This window comes from Pollicipes pollicipes, unplaced genomic scaffold (genome assembly GCF_011947565.3).
Source record: "Pollicipes pollicipes isolate AB1234 unplaced genomic scaffold, Ppol_2.1 Scaffold_4295;HRSCAF=5057_pilon_pilon_pilon, whole genome shotgun sequence".
Lineage (NCBI taxonomy): Eukaryota > Metazoa > Arthropoda > Thecostraca > Pollicipedomorpha > Pollicipedidae > Pollicipes > Pollicipes pollicipes.
Window position 1 is genome coordinate 24,560,405 of NW_023596461.1, and position 20,403 is coordinate 24,580,807.

General features: G+C 56.2%; 2 protein-coding genes and 1 non-coding gene across 3 annotated transcripts; 1 reads left to right on the forward strand and 2 right to left on the reverse strand.

Annotated features, from left to right (window-relative positions):
* Positions 1-730: 730 nt before the first annotated feature.
* On the reverse strand, positions 731-16,059 carry LOC119097048 (dynein heavy chain 5, axonemal). Its single transcript, XM_037220069.1, has 11 exons — positions 15,922-16,059; positions 15,356-15,483; positions 13,213-13,311; positions 12,452-12,724; positions 10,584-10,846; positions 9,710-9,866; positions 7,806-7,886; positions 5,395-5,526; positions 4,991-5,143; positions 3,683-3,865; positions 731-1,642 (listed from the first exon to the last, which is right to left on the reverse strand). Exons 2-11 carry the CDS (start codon positions 15,464-15,466, stop codon positions 1,439-1,441), a joined length of 1,656 nt encoding a protein of 551 aa, XP_037075964.1. The 5' UTR covers positions 15,467-15,483; positions 15,922-16,059; the 3' UTR covers positions 731-1,438.
* On the forward strand, positions 13,917-14,005 carry TRNAI-UAU (transfer RNA isoleucine (anticodon UAU)). The gene is given in 2 exon segments: positions 13,917-13,954; positions 13,970-14,005. It is a non-coding gene; the product is annotated as a tRNA-Ile (tRNA).
* LOC119097053 (dynein heavy chain 8, axonemal) lies at positions 16,006-20,403 on the reverse strand (the record flags this gene model as incomplete). Its single annotated transcript, XM_037220084.1, is given in 4 exon segments — positions 16,006-16,074; positions 18,750-18,919; positions 19,538-19,659; positions 20,322-20,403. Coding segments are annotated over 4 exon segments (366 nt in total). The 3' UTR covers positions 16,006-16,061.

Consider the following 20,403-nt stretch of genomic DNA (forward strand, 5'->3'; position numbering starts at 1 on the left):
GACGGGGGCGGAGCGGCACGGACCCGAGCACAGCAGCTGGCCACCGACAGTCCGTGAACGTCCCTCAAGCTCAGCACTGAAACACTTGTCACTTTGGCTCGAAATTCATGGCAGGAAAAGCGCAATGTGCGACGCAAGATTTGGCGGGAAGAGCGGATTAGTTGTGTCAAGCATGTTCTGCAGTACAGAACGACCACTCGTCACACACTATCCTCATCGAGCCCTTTCAATTATTCCTGTGATCCTGCTGAGAGTACAAGACTACGTTTGCCGTGGATGAAGCACGCAATGATCGCTCACTACAATGAGTGCGACTGAATTGTGAAGTACGAATGAAATTTATCACCCCATCTCATCAGCGGCAGCGTTACAATATACTACATGATTACTGCGGGTACGCACAGACGGGCCACTCAGCTACACGTGCGGCCCCATGGCAGCGCTGACCCGGCCTTGCTGATCTGAGGACGCGTCCACATTGTCTTACCTGCGGTCCGGCACTGTATGAGCTTCATCGGGTGCGAGGCTTTAAAAAGACATCCGATAATGGCCTGAGCCGGGTCGCCTTATCACCCGAGTGCCAGCGGCTATCTGCACGGGGATTAGACCGCTGCGATAAACGCATCTTCACTTTGTGACCGAGCAGGACCGATCCAGGACACCGCGTCCTCAGACCTGTCTCTTAGTCACCACCCTCTCCCTCCAAAAACGCACATACCTTGAACCTGTATTTCCTGCTCACCAGCTCATCGGGGTTGCGAGCAAACAACGCATGACGACGGGCAGATACGGCCATTACGGCTGCCTCGACCAGCTGCTTGTGCTATCATGCCGAAGACATGATGTGCGTGTTAAGCACAGACTATTTATTCGAAGACGAGAAATGCGACTACATGACTGCAAGCTACTTCCACAATACTGGCTTTCTGACGCCTTCCCCTTTCATCAAGTAGGTAGCTATGTTTAAACTAGAAAATTGCAAGCACCTACATGGAAGGCATTGCATCTTGACCACTAGTACGGCTTTTCAACAAACCACCACAGTGTGGCCAACACCACACAAGTAGATCACCGCACGTCTATGCTTTGATACGAGAAAGCTTCAAGCCGTTCAGAACGGGACAAAGCTTAACTATTGCCAGCTCGCTAGTGAACCGACAGGAATACACATAACGAAGCATACGCTGGCTGCCTAGCCGTGGCTATCAACGTACTCAACGTGGCTTCTCTATACGCAAATAGCAGCCAGGCAATGCAGTAGTTGGCTGAAAATATAAACAGTTATCGCTAACTGGCGCATAGTTTCGCTGTCTAAGCAATGGGTTTCGTTCACACATCAAGCTCCGCCTGATTATTGCACGATTTCTCTCTAGTCCCAACGATAGCCATGCTTTCACACAGCGCAACATAGCTCAGCGCGTGCCGCTCAGTCCGGCGTCTACTTGATGTCGCAGAGCAGCGCCACGCCGCGCAGCGTCCAGTGGGTGGCGTTCAGGTCCGTCTCGAAGTCGATGCTACCGATGTAGGTGCGGTCGGTGCGGCACGGCTTGCGGTACACGGGGCACTCGTAGAGGCGCGGGTCCTTGCCGCCCGTCGACGAGATGGCGTAGATGTAGACGGTCGGCATGGGCTCGTACAGCACCTGCCGGCGGACGGGGCGGCGGAGCTGAGGCCTGACCGCAGCTGAGCCCGTCACCGAAGCCCGGCAGCCGGCTCTCAGCACGGACCGGGACCCGGCAAAGCTTAGCGCTGCAGCAGGGGTAAGTGAGAGATATATGCAAATACCAACCAGATACACATAGGTTTTTAGTGGCGGACTAAGTTTGGCAGATCAGGACGGATTGACAGGACAGCTTCATCGTTTTAAGAGGCAGAAGTGGTCCCGATACTCAGTATTTTCTGCGGCCCTGGTGACCACCTGAGGTGCTTGCCAACAGATTGTTTCGCACAAATAAGCCGCACGCAGAGAAAGCTGTACAAATAACATGCACATACATAAGTCGATAGAGCACTCCGATACGTGCCCGCATATCAAGCAGGCCCTTGTGATCCCAGACAATGTGAAGTGTTTGTGAGCTCTCGACGAGCACACGTGACCAGAGCCGCACTGTGAGCCCGTGCCAAAGGAATCGCGCAGCCGAGTCCGAAGGATTACGTGTAAACATCAAGCTGTGGGTATGGTGAGGTGAGTCGGAATGTCCAGAAGGTTCAACATAGCCGAACACTACGCGTCCAGCTACGGGCGATGTGTAGTAGTGACACAGACAGTTATCTAGGAAGCCGCTGAGCATGGCCTATCTGTATCGTATATTATGTTCTTTGCTTGATGGCCTGTTTATTCAAGATCGCACAGCATGAGGCGTCACGTGTCGGTCGTAAAGGCAAGTGTAATCCATTTTGGGAAACACAGCCCCAGAAAGGCCTTCCAGGCCGAAATCAGCGATTACCTATGATGACGTCGTAGATGAGTTCCAGCACTTGTAAGGAAGACATCGGAGAATGCACTCAAACACGGTCATGAAAACCATTGTCCCCATATCAGCTTCGAGAGCATCAACCGCAAATTTCCTATCATAAGTGGAGGGACGAATGACTGTATCCAACTGGCTGTACTGCCGCGGCGTCTGAGCGGCGTCAGTGCCCACTCGGTCTGAGAGGATGGATTTCCACACTGAACCAGAGATGCTCCTCGCTATCGCTCTCTTGGCAGCATGCCAGCGTGCCCTTATGGCGGCACTTGCACCTGCGCTGGGTGCTTGATACCCGATAGGGTTGGGATCAAGAGGATGTGGTGCGACGGTCAGTCTGATCTCATCTCGTACTTAGGTCGGAGTCGCCAGCTATCGCAAAAAGTACAATGAGCAGCCTAGCTGGCAGATCAAGCTATCCAGACACGGACAAACAACATACTCAAGAAGCATTGCGTCACCAGAAGCTTCACGTGGAAACGCATGAATTGACGGAGCTCAATTTTCAGGATCGTTTCTGGGGACCAGCCATCAGAGTGCATGCAATTCTGCACCATGCCCATGATAAATACTGTCATTTTAGTTTCAGGATATCATGAAAAGGTACTCTATCTACGCACGGAACCCAGGGCGGCTGTGAGGATAGATATCTTATTCTATTCATCCCGCAATGGTAGCTTAGATCCTTACCGAAGTTACCAGTTCAAAAAGGGGATCGAACTCAAGAAAACCAGCGCCGCTGCGCTAGTCTAATGCGACCGTGACCTAGGACCTGCGTGGTCCATGACCCAGAGCCTGCTTGAACCGCGACACAGGGCCACGTGACCCGTGACCACTGGCCAAGGGCCCGCGCGGCCCATGACCCAGGACCCGCGTGACCCGTGACCCAGGACCAGGGTGGCCCGTAACTCATGACCCGCGTGACCCATGACCCGCGTGACCCAGGTCCCACGTGATCCGTGACCCACGACACGGGAAAATTCCCCAGTCACGATGAGAGCGAACAGCAAGCAGGCGGCAGCCGGAGAACGACGCGTTTGCGGCAGCGGCACATCTTTAATTGGAAGGGCGAGTCACGACACACTTTGCTCCGTGAATTGTTTGAAACTCCGTGAACTCGTGAAAAAAATCGCTCCTGGCCGCTGCGTCAGCACACACCCAGCACACGTAGCCCGCATTACAGATTACCACTGCAAACCCGGCAACGGACCCACCTTGGGCTTGGACTCAACCAGTTTGCCGGTCTTGCGGTCGAACGCGGCCCCCTCCAGGAAGAGGCCGTACACGTAGACGCCCTCCGGCGGCGGCTCGTCAATCTCCTCGTACGTGAAGCTCGTCACCGTGTTCTGCATGACCACCGAGTCCAGCGCCCAGCCGCGGTGCGCCCTGGTGATCTCCTGCGGCCAACAGGTCACGGGTGGTGATGATCAAAGATCTGGAGCTTAAACAGGGTGATCTTCCCAGGCTCGTTGATCGGGATGCGAGACATTTCGTAGTTGTTAGATTTACATTTACCTTTGGGGGACAACTCTGAGCTGGGATTTTGCTTGGAGGAGTGTTGGAAGCAGAGTCACGCCGAGCATAACTCGTGGCGTGGACATTGACCCGGCTGCTGCAATACAGCAATCCCATGTCGGCGGACAATTTCATGGGACATTTTATGGGACAGCGCATTGTCACAACACAGCTTCTCCCGTGTGTCAGCCTGACTCTCGCGGCCAAATGCCAACTGACATCAGACGTGAATCGCGTCCGTGTTGTTTGTGGGATGCGAGCCGCACGCTTGTCACACGGTAGAAATAACGAGTCCCGCGCTACCCCCACTGAGCTACCGGGCAGGCATGAGTCAGGTGTGCCGAGGAGGGACGCGGCACAGGGAGCACGTTGCACCCCACATAAGACGTCAGAACATCGTCACGGGGGGTGACGTCACGCAAAAAGGCCAAAATCCTCTCCAGAGATTTGGCCCACAGCTGAATGGTATCCACGCTGGTCCCCAGTGTGGCTGCCACGGCACGCCACGCTGGGTGTCACCGACCTGTCACATGGCCGTCACCGACCTGTCACATGGCCGTCACCGACCTGTCACATGGCCGTCACCGACCTGTCACATGGCCGTCACCGACCTGTCACATGGCCGTCACCGACCTGTCACATGGCCCTCACCGACCTGCCCCATGGCAGTCACCGACCTGTCACATGGCCGTCACCGACCTGTCATATGGCCGTCACCGACCTGTCATATGGCCGTCACCGACCTGTCTCATGGCCGTCACCTAGCTGTCTCATCGCCGTCACAGACCTGTCATACAGCCGCAACCGACCTGTCACATGGCCGTCACCGACCTGTCACATGGCTCTCACCGACCTGCCCCATGGCAGTCACCGACCTGTCACATGGCTGTCACCGACCTGTCACATGGACGTCACCGACCTGTCACATGGCTGTCACCGACCTGTCCCAGGGTCGTCACCGACCTGTCTCATGGCCGCCACCGACCTGTCACATGGCTGCCACCAACCTGTCTCATAGCCGTCAGGAAACCCTGCGGGTTGAAGAAGCCCGTCATCCAGAACGCCTTGGGCCTGTCACCGAACAGCCAGACCTTGAACTGGCTGTCTCTCTCCAGCAGCTCGGTGAACCAGAAGCCCAGGGTGCTGGAGTCCCACGAGATCTGAAACGGAATTCGTTGGGGGTGAAAGACGGAAAGCTGTGCGAATACGTGTCAGCATGTCAGGCGACCGCGTCAGATGTCAAAATAACAATGCATCATCTCTGACGGTACGCAACTAAACACAACAAAGGGGGCCTACTGACAGGGATTATAACCACACGAACATCACGAAAACCTCAAATGAAAGCCCCAACTCAGCCCTCAGGAGCCATCGCTCGTGACCTGGACCACCGGCGGCTGGCGGACGTCACCTTATGCCACTTGGAGGGCACCCTGGCATCATACATGGCGTCCAGAGCCTCCCTCAGCGACTGGGACATGATGATGGTGCCCTCGATGGCCAGGCGCAGGTCCAGGACGGTCCGGCGCACCGCCGATATCACCTGGCGAATGGTGCAGGGTCAGTGGAACGAGTCACAAGAGCTTAGTCCCAATAAGCTGTGAACAATCACCAGCGAGGTCGATGAAAGTGACCTTATCTTCCATAAATGGGGCCTCTGAATAGAGCAGGTGCCTCCTAACCCAAAGCAGGAGCCTCCCAGCTTGTGACGGCGGCCTCTCGAGCCAGCGAAGGGGCCCTTTTTCTTGAAAACAAGGTCTACTTATCTAGAGCATGGGCTAACTCACTCGTAAAGGTGGCCTCTGGATACCGAAAACGGACCTCTTAATGTAGAAAAGGGTCTTCTGAGTCCAATTTATTGCTCTCTAGTTCACTTATGGGGCCTTCTTGACCTGGACTTTGATAATCTATGAATATCCACAATGCCTGTAGTTTGGGAGAAAAGAGTCTAACAAAATTCGAAGGGCAAAAACATACTCTTGCCCCCAGCTTGCCGCCAAGGAGGTAGGTGCCCCCGCGGCCCCCCCCCCCCCCCCCCCCTGCTGCGCCGCTCCTAGCTGCAGGCGACCCCTTCTCGAAGGTGACAAAGGTCGCGCTCTGTCAGCTCATCGAAAACCCTAATTCATGGGTCGGGTCGGGTCTGTATCATGTTGCGTACATTGGAAATTGCACTCCCCTTTGGGAGACCCCATTTTGCCCCGGAGGCCCCCTGAAAAATCTTGCCCCTACCTTAAAATCCGTAGCGCCATCCCGTCCTGGAGTAGGTGCCACAAAGAGTTCCTTGAATGGTGGCCAAGTGTAACCGGCACATAACACAACTCTGCTTTGTGTGGTGACCCTTTCGAATCCATGCCTTCGCTAACGTGACCAGTCGCTTTAAAGCTACGAACAAGTAAAATCCGGAAAATTTTCCACCTTTTACGAGAGCACGCAATGCTGTCTAAAGTGACAGATGTGCACTGAGAACTACTTGCATATTGTCGTAATACTTTGGTTTCAAGTCCAAAATTGGTTTAAAAATAGTTCCTGTTCTCAATTTTGTAATTCGTAAATCATTGTTCGTCATTTTGTAATTCGTCGGTTTCGCCGATTAAAGTTATCGGACCGAATCTGACTCTTAGCCCACCATTCTTCAAGCAATAACACTGATGAATCAATGCGTGGATCTGTGAACTTAAGCCTGTTGACTGATTGATCAAACCATCTGGTGTCAGTGACCAGCGGGTCTGGCCGGTGTCTGGGTACGTCAGCCCATGTTTTGACATCCTTCACATGGCGACAAGGGACACCTCCCGCGCCGAGAATCACCTCACTCATGCACGACGCGCCAGGTACCTTACTATTGACGCGCCATCACACGACAATACTGGGTACATATTGTGTGACATGCCGCAGCGCTGTCGCGGAAGCTCGGTGTCGCATGTCCCGGAGCTCAGTGTCGCGCATCCCGGGGCTCAGTGTGGCGCGTCCCGGAATTCAGTCTCACACGCCCCGGAGCTGACTGTCGCGCGTCCCGGAGCTGACTGTCGCGCGTCCCGGAACTCAGTGTCGCGCGTTCCGGAGCTCAGTGTCGAACGTCCCGGAACTCAGTGTCGAACGCCCCGGAACTCAGTGTTGAACGCCCCGGGACTCAGTGTCACGCATCCCGGAGTTCAGCGTCGTGCGTCCCACAGCTCATTGTCGCGCGTCCCGGAGCTCAGCGTCGCGCGTCTCAGAGCTCGGTGTCGGGCGTCCCGGAGCTCCGTGTCGCGCGTCCCGGGACTGTGTCGTGCGTCCTGAAACTGTGCCGCGCGTCCCGGAGCTCCGTGTCGCGCGTCCTGAAACTGTGCCGCGCGTCCCGGAGCTCCGTGTCGCGCGTCCCGGGACTGTGTCTCGCGTCCCGGAGCTCAGTGGCGTGCGTCCCGGAACTGGTGGGCGGTTAAGAAGCGCCGACGGGCTCGGCTACACAGCCGGCCTCGGACTTTACACTGCAAACACGTTACCACATGACTGGCGTGACCAAACAGCCACTTCGAAGCGGACGGGCGCCCCGGCAAATGCGCCACAGATGACTCTCGTTGCAGAGTGGACTCTGATATCACGTATCTAGATGCCGATATACTCTGCCCAAAGTGGTACATTCGAACCGAACTGCCTTGATATAACACTGGTCTGGTCATGTCGCATGTGGTGTTTATGCAAAGAATGTTAATTTCAGATGAGTTAGATGACATGCCTACAGTCCACAGAGCGCAGACCATCAGTGCAAGTGCACGCAGCGCGAGCCTCCCCTCCACGTGATCAGCAAGCTCCCCCATCATCACGCTGCTGCGCCCGACTCACCTGCTGTATTCGATCGATTTCCTGGCGCAGGAAGATGGTCATGGGCAGGAGCGCTCCCAGCGCCTGCAGTCTCTCTCGGACCTGCAGCGAGGCTAGACTGTGAAGCCGTTCAGGCCAGACCGGGCGGTGGCGCCGCCCGCCCAGCGAACATCGGCACCGCGAGCCATTCTGGTCCGTTAGGAGAAGTACAGCCAGCTCGATCTGCAACCTCGCTGGTAACACACGACATAACCGGTGAGCACTATGTCTTTGGTAATGTTCAAGTACTTATGGAACGCAGAATTTATTTCTGACAGAAATGAGAATGATCCAAAATAAACTGCATTGTATGGGTAGTGCGGCGAGACAAGTTTTGCATAGCTAGGACTCCGAATTTGCCTGTAAGGCGCACGTGTGCGGCTATCTTCTCCATAATCCTGCACAGCACCTCCGGGTTAAGTTCATGGATGACTTTTCGGGTCTGGACCTTTAACTGCATGTCCGATCCTTCTTACCAGCCATTTACATGAAGTATCTGTTTGATCAGACCCGTATGTCCTCTGTTGGTCGGAACTAGGGAGTGCAGGGTGGGATCATCTCTTGGGGTACAAACTGCGCGCTGGTCTCCTCAACAGGTGCAGCGTTCCCACGCATGTAACGTGTACTGGCGAGATATGACCGGAAGATACATCACCCATCACCGTAATGGGTAACAAAAGGTACAAAAACCACCCATATCCACTTTTGACAGTACATTGGCCCATCCACATTACTTCTGCTGGGTATGATCACCGGCTGGGTGCTCGTCCACGTGATCACCATCATCGCTATCATCCACGTGGGCTGATGGCGCGCCTCAATGGCGGCTTGCGTGGGTACGTGCTTCCTCCATTGGGTCCTACACCAAGGAGGATATCTCTTCCAGTGAGTGTGCAAAATCCCTGCCCACATTTGAGAGCCAGGAGAGGTGAAGTAAAGCTCGCCGTCCATCACGATGTCTTTGGTTTGTCTACTTGGACATCGACCGTCGGAACAAGTTACGGATACGGGTCTTCTGACAACTTCTTTGATCTACAGAAACTGGTGTTGTCTTTGCTCGCTTTCTGTACTTGAATCCCTCTTCTACTAGTATTTTCTTGACAAATCACCGCAATACGTGAAAATGCTTTGCTGGCATACGCAAGCAGCGGGCAGGCGTACTGTTCTTCATAGCAAGAGGGCAAAGAGATGACAGAGTCTTGCTCTTCACACAACTTGTCTAAAATTTATTCGCAGTCACATATGGCAAAAATCCTCATCTCACAGTGCATACAGTTTACAAACTTTGCCTTGGTAGGTCGAAACTTGTCTAAAAACATAGCACTCACCCGTTGCAAGCGTCCGTGATGGTGTTACCCTTATGGATGCCTTCAACTCGAGTAACCACATTTATTTTGTTTGGTCGCCCATCCCCAGCCTGTCTGACCCCTCCCCGAGGTTTTGCCACCCACCTCCAGTCCGTATGACCTCCAAGGCTTGGCCGCCCACCCCCAGCCTGTCTGACCTCCGAGGTTTGGCCGCCCACCTCCAGTCTGTCTGACCCTGCGAGGTTTGATTGCCCACCCCCAGCCTGTCTGACCTCCGAAGTTTGGCCGCCCACCCCCAGCCTGTCTGACCTCCGAGGTTTGGCCGCCCACTTCCAGTCTATCTGACCCTGCGAGGTTTGATCGCCCACCCCCAGTCTGTCTGACCTCCGAGGTTTGGCCGCCCACCTCCAGTCTGTCTAACCTCCGAGGTTTGGCCGCCCACCTCCAGCCTGTCTGACCTCCGAGGTTTGGCCCCCTACCCCCAATCTGTCTGACCCTGCGAGATTTGATCGCCCAATCCCAGTCTATCTGAACCCCGGAAGGCTTGACCCCACGCCGACAGTCTGAGACAACACTGACCTCGAAGCTGACGTAGTCGGCTGGCAGCTTGGCCAGCATGTCCTGGCAGAGCCGGTTGACCACGGCCTCCCTGGTCTCACCGCCCATGCTACCGCCCTCCTTCGGCTGGATGCTCAGAATCGTGTCCAGAATACTCTTAGCTGTGTTGATCTGGTAACTGTGACAATAGAGCACACCGATCACATGTCGTTTCTTTCTAAATGCGTCCTAACATTGTTCCAATGCAAACGTTTCTATTTAGTGGATTCGCTTACATTGCAGACAAACATTGAAACTTCACACCATTTACAAGGGGAATTCCTTGAACTGACAATGGTAATGCTAGCGCTGTACCCCTTTTGAATGGAGTGCTGAGAGAGGGGTTGATATAATCAAACGAGAGGAAGCATGCCGTACCAATTTGAGGAACCTCGCTCGTCTTGCGTGACCCACATTCCTCATCTGACCATTGCTCCGCGTCGGTGCAGTGTTCAGTGCAGTGCTCGGTGCAGTGCTCGGTGACGGCATGCTGGAAGGCGTCGGAAACTTGATCAGGCGTTGCAGTGCACATAACTTGAAACTTCTCAATTCAATGCAGTACTCTGCGCCATTCTTCGGTCGCTTTGGTGCGGTGCAGGCTCCAGCTTCATGCCTTGGTGCGTAGATCGCGGCTAGGTACTCTACCGATGCTTTGGTGCAGTGCTGACGCTGGGAGCCTCATCCTTTAGAACACCGTGGTCATTGCTAGTGACCACAAGTGGTGATAAGTGTCACTCCCCTCCCCTCGCGGCCCAGCACGCTGGGCCTTGGTGAGAGGGACTGGGCGTTGGAACGCAGGGGGAGGGGAAGAGGGGGGGGGGGGGGGGGGGGCGTCCGTCCGGCGCCGGGCACTGACGTGATGTCGGCGTTGGCGTGCAGACCAAACAGCTGCGGCGTGTCGGAGTCTGGCAGGCCGGCGATGTACTCCTGGTACTGGTGCAGGCCCCGCCCGCTCGGCACCCGGTAGTCCTGGTAGAAGGCGAAGTTGGGCCGCACCAGCCGCTCCGAGAACCACACGTGCGTGAAGGTGACCAGCAGCCGCTTGTCAAAGTCGTCGGTGACGCGGCCGCCGTATTGAACCTCGCCCAGCATGTAACAGATGGTCGGCCAGGAGACGCCCTGACCGGCAGCGGGGTCAGGCGGAGGCAGCATCACTGCAACCCACCCAGCATGTAACAGATGGTCGGCCAGGAGGCGTCCTGACCGGCAGCGAGGTTCAGGCGGAGGCCGCACCACTGCATCCCACCCAGCTTGTAGCAGATAGTCGGCCGGGTGACGCCCTGACTGGCAGCGAGGATCGGGCATGGCCTTTGAATATCTACATGTCCCAGAACCCCAGTCGCTAGCGCGTAGGGGCAATATACACGACCCGCGAGTGCTAAAAACCAAGAGAGAAGAGGAGAGGGAGAGGGAGAGGAATGGAGAGGGAGAGGGATAGGGAGAGGGAGAGGGAGAAAGGGAGAGGGAGAGGGGGGAGAGGGAGAGTGGAGAAGGGAGAGGGAGAAGAAGGTAAAGAGCGGAGAGAGAGAGAGAGAGAGAGAGATAGAGAGAGGAGAGAGAGAGAGAGAGAGGAGAGAGATGAGAGAGAGAGAGATAGAGAGAGAGAGAGAGAAGAGAGAAGAGAGAGAGAGAGAGAGAGAGAGAGAGAGAAGAGAGAGAAGAGAGAGAGAGAGAAGAGAGAGAGAGAGAGAGGGGCCGTGCGACAGTGGTAGCGACGCAGAATGGCGTACCACTGGCGGGAGGCGACAGCGCACAAGACAGGAGGAAACGTGTACAAGCGCGCACATGCGCGCTTGAGTACAGACAGGGCAGCAAAGATATACAAACATCGTTCTGGTGCAGGAAGGAAGATATTCGAGTCCAAAGTCCAGCTGTAGAAAGCCAGGCTACTCTCCGATTGGCACGGCACACCACCTAGCCGGAGGTCTGCTGCCGGACGTGACACCTGGCGAGTGAGGATAGAAAGAGGGCGCTGCCAGTCCAACACACCACGACTGTCAGCCCGGAGCCGGTCCCGCCGGGCAGAAGACACCCCGCTCTTCCAGGTGTTTGGCCGCAACTATAGCGAAGAACCGAAAGTACTGCAGAAAACAGCAATAACGGCTGGATGAAGAGCCCTTTAAATGAATTGCACTACATATTTGATCACTGACACGTAGACAGAAGTCCATTAACCGCTAAAAAGGGGAGTTAACCGTAGGGAGTTCATCCACCCAATGGCGACAGCGGTCCGTAATAAGCGTTGGCTGCTCTGGCGAAACATGCAATGTTTACACAGCTTCCTAGGGCAGGGCCTGACTGTTAACGGCCACCGAAAGTTAGAGCACTGCTATCTACGAAGTTGCGCAACGTACCTATCCAACAACTAACCGTTCCAGACTATTCATGAGTAAAACGCAAAAGCGCAACAACGTTGTGAGTTGAAAGGCAGAAAGCAAGAGCTCCGTATTTTCTCCGGTGCTCGTACGACATCTGTTGCCGTGCCGCAAAGCGAACTGGTGAACCTGTAATCTGACTTCCTAAGGTGGAGTCGTTGCGTCCGTCGACACCACGGGCCTGACGGACAGCAACCGTGCGTCGACTGGTGAAAATCCCACGATGGATCAATACTGGTGTGTAAAACAGTCAACTCCCATCATAGAAACCCTCACAGAGAACACTTCCATCCAATAGGATGGAAGCATTTCCGGCGTCACACGGTCGGTCAGCAGTGCCGTGCGCTACCTTTCTCGGATCCACGTCGTCCAGGTGGTTCTGCATGAACTGTATGCAGGCGTTGAGGTCAGCCTGGTTGAACTCATACGGCACGTTCCAGCCGAGCGGGCCGAACTTGCGCCGTTCCTGCAGGATTGTGTGGAGGAACACGACGCCGTACAGCAGGGCGGGCCACTGCGGCACCACCGTGTACTCCAGCAGGTCCTGGCTCATGTCGGCGTACGTGCGCCGCAGGCTGGCCCGCACTCCCTGCGGCGGCTCGTTGGTGAACTTGATCGACATCTGACGGCAGGCGCGGTCACGGAGAGGTCACGGTCACGTGCAGCAGATGACACACGGGTCACAGCGGGACCCACAGGTCACAGAGGGAAGACGGCAGGTGCGGAGGAGAGGCCCGGATCAGGAAGAAAGAGACAAAGGGCACACAGAACAGGCGCGAGCCACACACAGGGACATCAATCGGGGAGAGGGAGCGTGGTTCGTAGAGAGGAGGCCTAAATCGGAGAGAGAGGAGGCATGGACTGGAGAGAGAAGACAGAGTGAACATTGAGGAGCAGATACATGCGTTAAAAGGCAAGTGGTGGAAGCGCGAATCAATGACAAAACATGACTCGCGTTGAAAGGCGAGCGCTACGGACCAGGGTCATAGCCGGAACGCGCACCGCGCTAGGGTACGAAGACCATGAAGGAGCCGCACGCGTCAAGCAGGGGTGCACGACCGCGAGCTACGAGTGTCGCTCGGAGGCGCCCGCCGAGCCTCTCGGTCTTACCTGCAGCAGACTGATCGGGAAATGGGCGTGGTACTCGGTGGTGATCCACAGCCGGAACTGTGCGTGCACCAACTCCGTCTCCTGCACCAGTTCCATTGCCTGCCGCGCCGACACCAGTTACCACACGTAACCACGTGACACCGCAGCGCGGTGCGAGTTACCGCGACGCACCGTGACTGGACAAAACGGCTGGCTCGAGGCGACCGGGCGTGTTTCGCGGCGTTCGCGCCCATACATGAGGGGGCACATGTGAGGGACTTCTGTGTAATTCGCTGTCTGTAATCGCTGCATACTTCTCACAAACGGACACGAAATAATTTAGCATAGGTTGCAGCGAGCTGCCCTGTCAACCATTACACGTGACACCATATAGGCAAGCATACCACAACTGAGTGCGATCCCACGGGCCAAACGCCAGGCAGCTGCCTTCATGTCATTTGTTCGTAGGTCACGTTTCACGAGTTGGTCGGCGACCCCAAACGAGTCCGACCCGTCCGTAACCCAGCCCGACCCGTCCGTAACCCAGCCCGACCCGTCCGTAACCCGGCCCGACCCGTCCGTGACCCGGCCCGGCCCATCCGTGACTCGGCCCGGCTAGCTGGCACGCGGGTCCCGCGGCCGGCCGCCGATGTATCGATTCGGTTCGCTCGCAGAACGAACGTCCGTGCTGACGTGGCGTGTGAGCTCACAGAGCGAAGTCCGGTGCTCCAGTGGCGCAATCGGTTAGCGCACGGTACTTATACGACAGTACTGAGTCATGCCGGGGTTGTGAGTTCGAGCCTCACCTGGAGCAGGTTTTAAGCAATGAGGCCAATAGCTTCTCACGGTGTAGCAGCTTTGCTGACCTTGCAGCGACCTATTCGTATCGTGCCACGAAGATATCTGTTATCGGAACATCAACATACCGCCGGGTGATAGTCCGGCGAGTCGCCGTTTATCTAGAGCTATCGGTGCGGTTTTCCAACCTTACTGTTTACATAGCGTATGAGCTCCAGCCTTCTCCAGGTATTTCAAAGGACTAGTGGAACGAAGCGTCCAGCCAAACAGCTTGCATTGTCTGGCGTACAGCCATATATGTAACCCAGCCGTGAGTCTTCGGCAGCGCCGGCTTCGAACCGGCGAAATTGCGATTTATAAAGCGACACCCTTTCCCACACCAGGTCTTCCAAGTTGGGGTAGCATCCCCCACGAGGACACGAGAGTCTCAATGTGGAGAGACGTAGTCAAAGCACGTCTGAGTCGAAGATAACCGTCCAGGTAGCGTAAGCAGGCGAACAATATTTATTGTTTGGTTCAGTGGGGGGGGGGGGGGGAGGAGGGGGGTCATAACTCGATCCATCCTCAGGATCTAAAAACAGGTTAGGAACTGCATTACAATAAAAAGGCAACAGCCCACGCATTGGAAGCCCTTCGAGTTCTTTCCAAAATTGTTCGTTGAATGTCAGTGCGCGCAGCCTATTGGGGTGATGTTTGCGCTCGGTGTGCTCATGGGCTTCGCATATGTCAGTGTGCTATTGCCATGTGTGTGGCTTCCTAGATTGTTCGTACTTTCTGATGCGGCTACCTGTCGGTGATGATGATTCCGTCCTAAGCTGACCGGTGTCCTTCTGTCCGCACGTGCTTTGCCGTGCAAGGCAATATAATACGGCGAGCCGCCGGCGAGCGAGTCACGTCACACAGGCCCTACCAAGAAAATAATAGCAAATATCTGCATGCCGGAGATCCATTTCCGTTGTGGAATATCATGGGAAGACGAAACAGGCCATCCATTCGTCGAATAGACATTAGAGTCCAAGAATGCTATTTTCAGAAGCCGCCGCTTTCCGTAATCTACACGCTCTGACAATGACGTGCGACCAGCTCGTTGTGATATCTTTACAACTTACCGACCACCAGGCGCGCTTAGAACTACAGGCTCGGCAATCTCGTGCTGCCACTGTTACGGCGCTCGCCCCAGTGCAGCTGACCCCGCCCAGCTGTGCTCGATGTCACCCACGCTCTGCGGCAGGCACGCTGCGCCCCCAGGAGGCGCAAAACCAATAACACATTCCAACAGCGTCGACCGCCGACCGACCGCTGACGCCGGCAGGGGACGCGCCGCCGCGGACTGTGGACGCGGGAGGCGGGGCGGGGCGACGCGCACCTCATCGCAGAAGTGGAGCGACAGGTGGCAGTTCTGGAGCAGCACCCAGGCGCCGGACACCATGGAGCTGCTGATGAGCTGGCGGGCGTGCTCCTCCTGACCCTGGCCCATCGAGATGGAGGTGATACCTGGGCCGGCGGCGGGACGGTCAGGCGACGATCGGCCCCGGCCGGCGGTCAGGGGCGCCCCTCAGCGGACACCGTCCTCGCTCAGGACGAGCACAGCGCTCAGGCACGGGACACACATCCATGTGTAGTGAACTGAAAACGATCGAAAATAACTGGCACTTTTCTCTGTCTTTGGGCGGAAAATAACCGAGGCAAACGAGGACCTCCTAAAACCAATATAAATCAATCTCAGACTATGCGTTCAGGGTGAGCCCAACGCTGTTGCTGAGAGAAACGAGATCAGCGCTGCCCTTTAGGTCAGCTTCTGATCAGCTGGTGCAAAGCGACCCCCTGAACCAATCCCAAATACGCCTCACGCAAATCGATACAGCAAAAGGTCAGCTGGCTGCCTCCTGGCTAGTGTCTGGGCCGAGCCTCGACGCCACCCCGGCCACTCACTGATGCTCTTGGCCTTGGCCAGGTTGAAGATCTGTGACGAGGGATCCGCGCCCACGGACAGGAAGCAGATGAGCGGCGTACGCGGCTCCGACTCGGACCAGGTGGCGTCCAGGTCCAGCACCACCTCCTCTGAGAACCGGTCACCGAGCGCCGCTGCCGGCCACAAGGTCAGGCCAGGTCAGTTCAGGCCCGGTCCAGCACCGCCTCCTCTGAGGACCGGTGTTACAAAGCACCGCTGTCGGCAAAAAGGTTAGGCCAGGTCGGGTCAGGTCAGGTCAGGTCCAGCACTACCTTTTATGAGAATCAGCCACCGGGCGCCGCTGCCAATCACAAGGTCAGGCCAGGCCAGGTTAGGTCAGATCCAGCACCACCAACTGAGAGAACCAGTCCTCTGGAGCCGCTGCAGGCCACAGGCTTAGGTCACAACAGATCACGACAGGCCAGGCCAGATCAGCGTCAGCTTTTGACAGAACCGGGCGCCGGGTTCTGTGCCTTGCTTTCCAGCCTCCCTTGCCGCACAATATTGTGACTCTGCCAGAACATGCAGCAGTCATGTGGGTCCCAAACAGTGCAGCTTGCCTGAGAGACTCGCCAGCCGTCAGCCTCACGCCCGCTGGCCCAGGTCCGCCCGCGCCGGTCGGCCGACCGGGACACGCCACTGCCGCTGGGCTGCCGTGTGTGGCGCGGGGCGCGCGGAGACGGGGCGGGAGATTACTGCAGAGGTCTGTCTTCAGGGGACGGCGGGGCCTCCGCCCTGGACCCAGCGGGACGGGACGCCTACTGCTGCCGGGCTGCCGGCGCGGGGCGAACGGAGACGGGGCGGGGGATCTACCGCAGAGGTCTGTCTTCAGGGGACGGGCGGGACCTCCACCCTGGACCGGACCGAACGTCGCCCGCGCCACACCGGCCGACCGATATGCGTGATGGACGTCCGGAAGTGCGTGTCTGAGAGTGCGGGCGCACGTGCGGGCCGAGCGGCCCGCGGTCCGACTAACGAGCGCCCTTCACCGCTCGTTAGTCGTCCTGGCAAACAGGGCCATGTTGTGGCGCACACCGTAGTCAGTTCGCGTTTTCACGTATGGTCGGTGCTTGGTGCGTGAGCTTGATGATAACAGGCAGGGGCCGCAATGCTGTTTTCTTATGTTACTCTCGCAAACGCGGTCCCAATGAAAACATCGCTACGTATGCATGTATTAGACACGTCTAATAAGACGTATGCAGCTTCCGTTATTCCGTTTCAGGCCTTTTAATATCCATTCACCTCGAGCGGATTGTTTTGATTCCAGTCGACATTTCATGGGATAACCGTCATTAAAACGTTTTACATGTATGTGTCGTTTTAAGTAAGATAACCCGGTTGTACTACACCAAGAGATCATCATGAATACAACCTCTTATAGCCTGGACCACACGACTCTCTGAGCTTGAAGGCTCATGGAATAGATGGTTAGTCTGGTGATGGGGGACAGGGCCTTATCTTTTATTTCGAGCATAGTTATATGTAATATTATTAACAATGATGGCGCAGCGCGGACCTTTTTAAAGCTTACGACAGCATTCCGGACGGGACGTGAGGCTGAAATTAATAATTGGTTAAATGCTCTGCTAATGCTTGAGAAGAAAACACCGTTGATAGTCGCCAATACGCACAATAACCAAATCACGGATACATATTAACTAAAACAACCAGATGACTCAGATTACCTCGTTCAGGGTGTGATGCCATGCGCCATCTGGCACGGGAATCTTTCTGCCAGAACATTTTCATATGCGTGTTTGAAAAGCATACAGTGCGTATAAATCCCAGCATGCCCATTTTATTCTCGTCTTGCACGTTGATGAATATCTAACAAAGTGAACCAAATTTAAACCCTTCCTATGAAGTGAAGTGTCCGTCTGCAAATGTCCTAAGCCGCCTTATTCATGACATGTGGCGTGTATCAGACTCCGCTGGATCACCAATTCCAGTAAAACGAACAACAATGTCCTGCCTATCAACCAAATGGGGTTGGCCCTTACACCCGGCGACACTGCCTGGACAAAGGCGGCGCGCCTGTCGTACCGAGACAGTGCGGACAGACCATCACTCACACGCCACGCCGTCCCCGCCCCGACTCAGGGCGAGCTCAGGGCGTCCGTCTACGGTGGACAGGCGGTCCGCGGTCCCCCCAGCGCTGCCGGACCGCGGTCCGCTTCAGCTCAGGCCACGGGACGAAGGTGATGTAGCGGTCCGCGGTCCGCCAGCGCTGCTGGACCGCGGACCGCTCCGGCTCAGGTCACGACACGAGGGTGGTGCGGCGGTCCGCGGTCCCCCAGCGCTGCTGAACAGCGGACCGCTCCAACTCAGGTCACGGCATGAGGGTGGTGCGGCGGTTCGCGGTCCCCCAGCGCTGCCGGACCGCGGACCGCTCCAGCTCAGGTCACGGCCCGGGGGTGGTGCGGCGGTCCGCGGTCCCCCAGCGCTGCTGAACAGCGGACCGCTCCAACTCAGGTCACGGCCCGAGGGTGGTGCGGCGGCGCACCGGGGACGCTGTTGGTAGAAGTTGTATGCGCGTGTGGTGGGAATACTGACTAAGGGAAACGTCCAACATGCATTCGAACAGCCGACAAAATATTGCATCATTCACCCCAGCGTACCTAGCTGGACCAGGCGCCGACATTTCTGTGCGCCGGAAGTCAGGTATATCCAACAACAGCTTTACAATCGTGAGTACGTTGCCGAGAACAACACAAACATTGTGCCGGTTCGCGCGCGAAGATCGATCAGCCCGCCCGCCGCGCTCGCCATGACTGGTTGTCTGACGGCTGGCCGGCGTGGAGGCACCCACCGGCGAAATATGACTTGGCTTGGGAGAGGGTGCGGTCCGGGCACCACGAGCGGATCAGCAGCAGCTTTCGGAAGGGGTCCAAGGCCGTCCGAGTAGCCGTTGGGGATGCGCTCCTGCTCCGGGCGCGCCTTGTCGAACCAGGCGCGCCACTCCTTCTCGTTCCGTGTCACCTGCCCGATCGGGCGGCCGCGGTCGGCCGGTCAGCGTGCTGACGTCACTGCGGTGCCTCACCGCCCCGTCGGCAGGGACGGGGTCAGAGGTCGGGGGACGGATGGCTCGCCAGGCGGTTGCTGCTGTTAGGAGCCTCCGCCCGATGAGGTCAAGTTCTTATGGATCAGCTGGGATGTGATGGGGCTTGAGCAGTCTGCGTGGCAAGTGAGCCTTATCCAGCGTCGCGTCCAGAAACCGTGAATACTTAGGCGTCAAACAAACCATCCTGCTAACATAACGGACAACGTCGTTTTCAGCATAAAAACTCGCTGTGTCGGGAATCCACCAACTCCAGACAGTTCCTGCCTATTTCAATTGCCAACATCGGGACGATCCTGATGATAATGCAGACGGTAGTAACTGAATGGTGCCAAGAGCCGCCATTCCGTGCAGATTCAACACAGCGCCGACACGCAGAGAATGCACTCAGTGGCTGACATCTCCGACGGGGATTGTAATCACCGGAACCCGACAGCTTAGATTTGTAATAACACCAGAACAAAACGAGCCGGAAACTGGAGAGAGATGTTTTGCATTGAAAAGACCACAGAGCAGCTGTGAGAGTCCGGCTAACGCACCTGCAGCAGAAGCTCCTCGAACGGCTCCAGCTTGGACAGCTCCACCAAGTTGAGCCAGGTGATGTCGAGGATCCAGCGGCACGGTTTAGGCTGCACGGTCTTCAGATCCAGCGAGGCACCACCTGTCGGCAGTACCGACCACAGACACGTGACACGCGCAGCACGGGACCGCCACGCAGGCGCGCAAACATAATTATTTGTTGACGGCGCTGTCCTCCAAGGATGAGTCGTAAGACGCATCAGTTTGGACCGGATAAATGGTGACTGCTCCGTTCGTTACTGTTGCTGTTACTGGACTGAGTACGACATATGACGGTTGTTTTCGACAACATCTGTTCACTCTGCCCCAAGGATACCATATGTTCATGGAGGTCAGCGCATTCCGGAGCTATATTAGGGCGACACGAGCATCACGCCATTACAAACAAACAAACGCAGATCAAATCTAGCGGTCATGGTATTTGCGGGACTATTTTAAACGCAATCAAATGTCAGTCATGTCACGTCATTTGGGCTTTACGACGCACCCATCTGCTGAGGCTATATGGCGTCGCCTGCCTCTCACCCTGGCAGGAAGGGCGGGCACCACGGGGAATCGAACCCCATATCTCTGGTTTCCCAGACGCGCAGTGGTTAACGAATATCAGTCACTTCAGTATAATTATACGTTCACATAATCCCAACACCATATTTTTCAACGACAATTCTCAAAACGTGGACATTAAGCGAGCATCGCGTGCTGACCAGCTTGACCACCACTGCCGGTGTACACCCCAGGGCTGACCTTTGATGAAGGTCATGAACTCCGCGTGGCTGATGCGGCCAGCCTGCATGTCCACCTTCATGGCCAGCAGCAGCGTGAACAG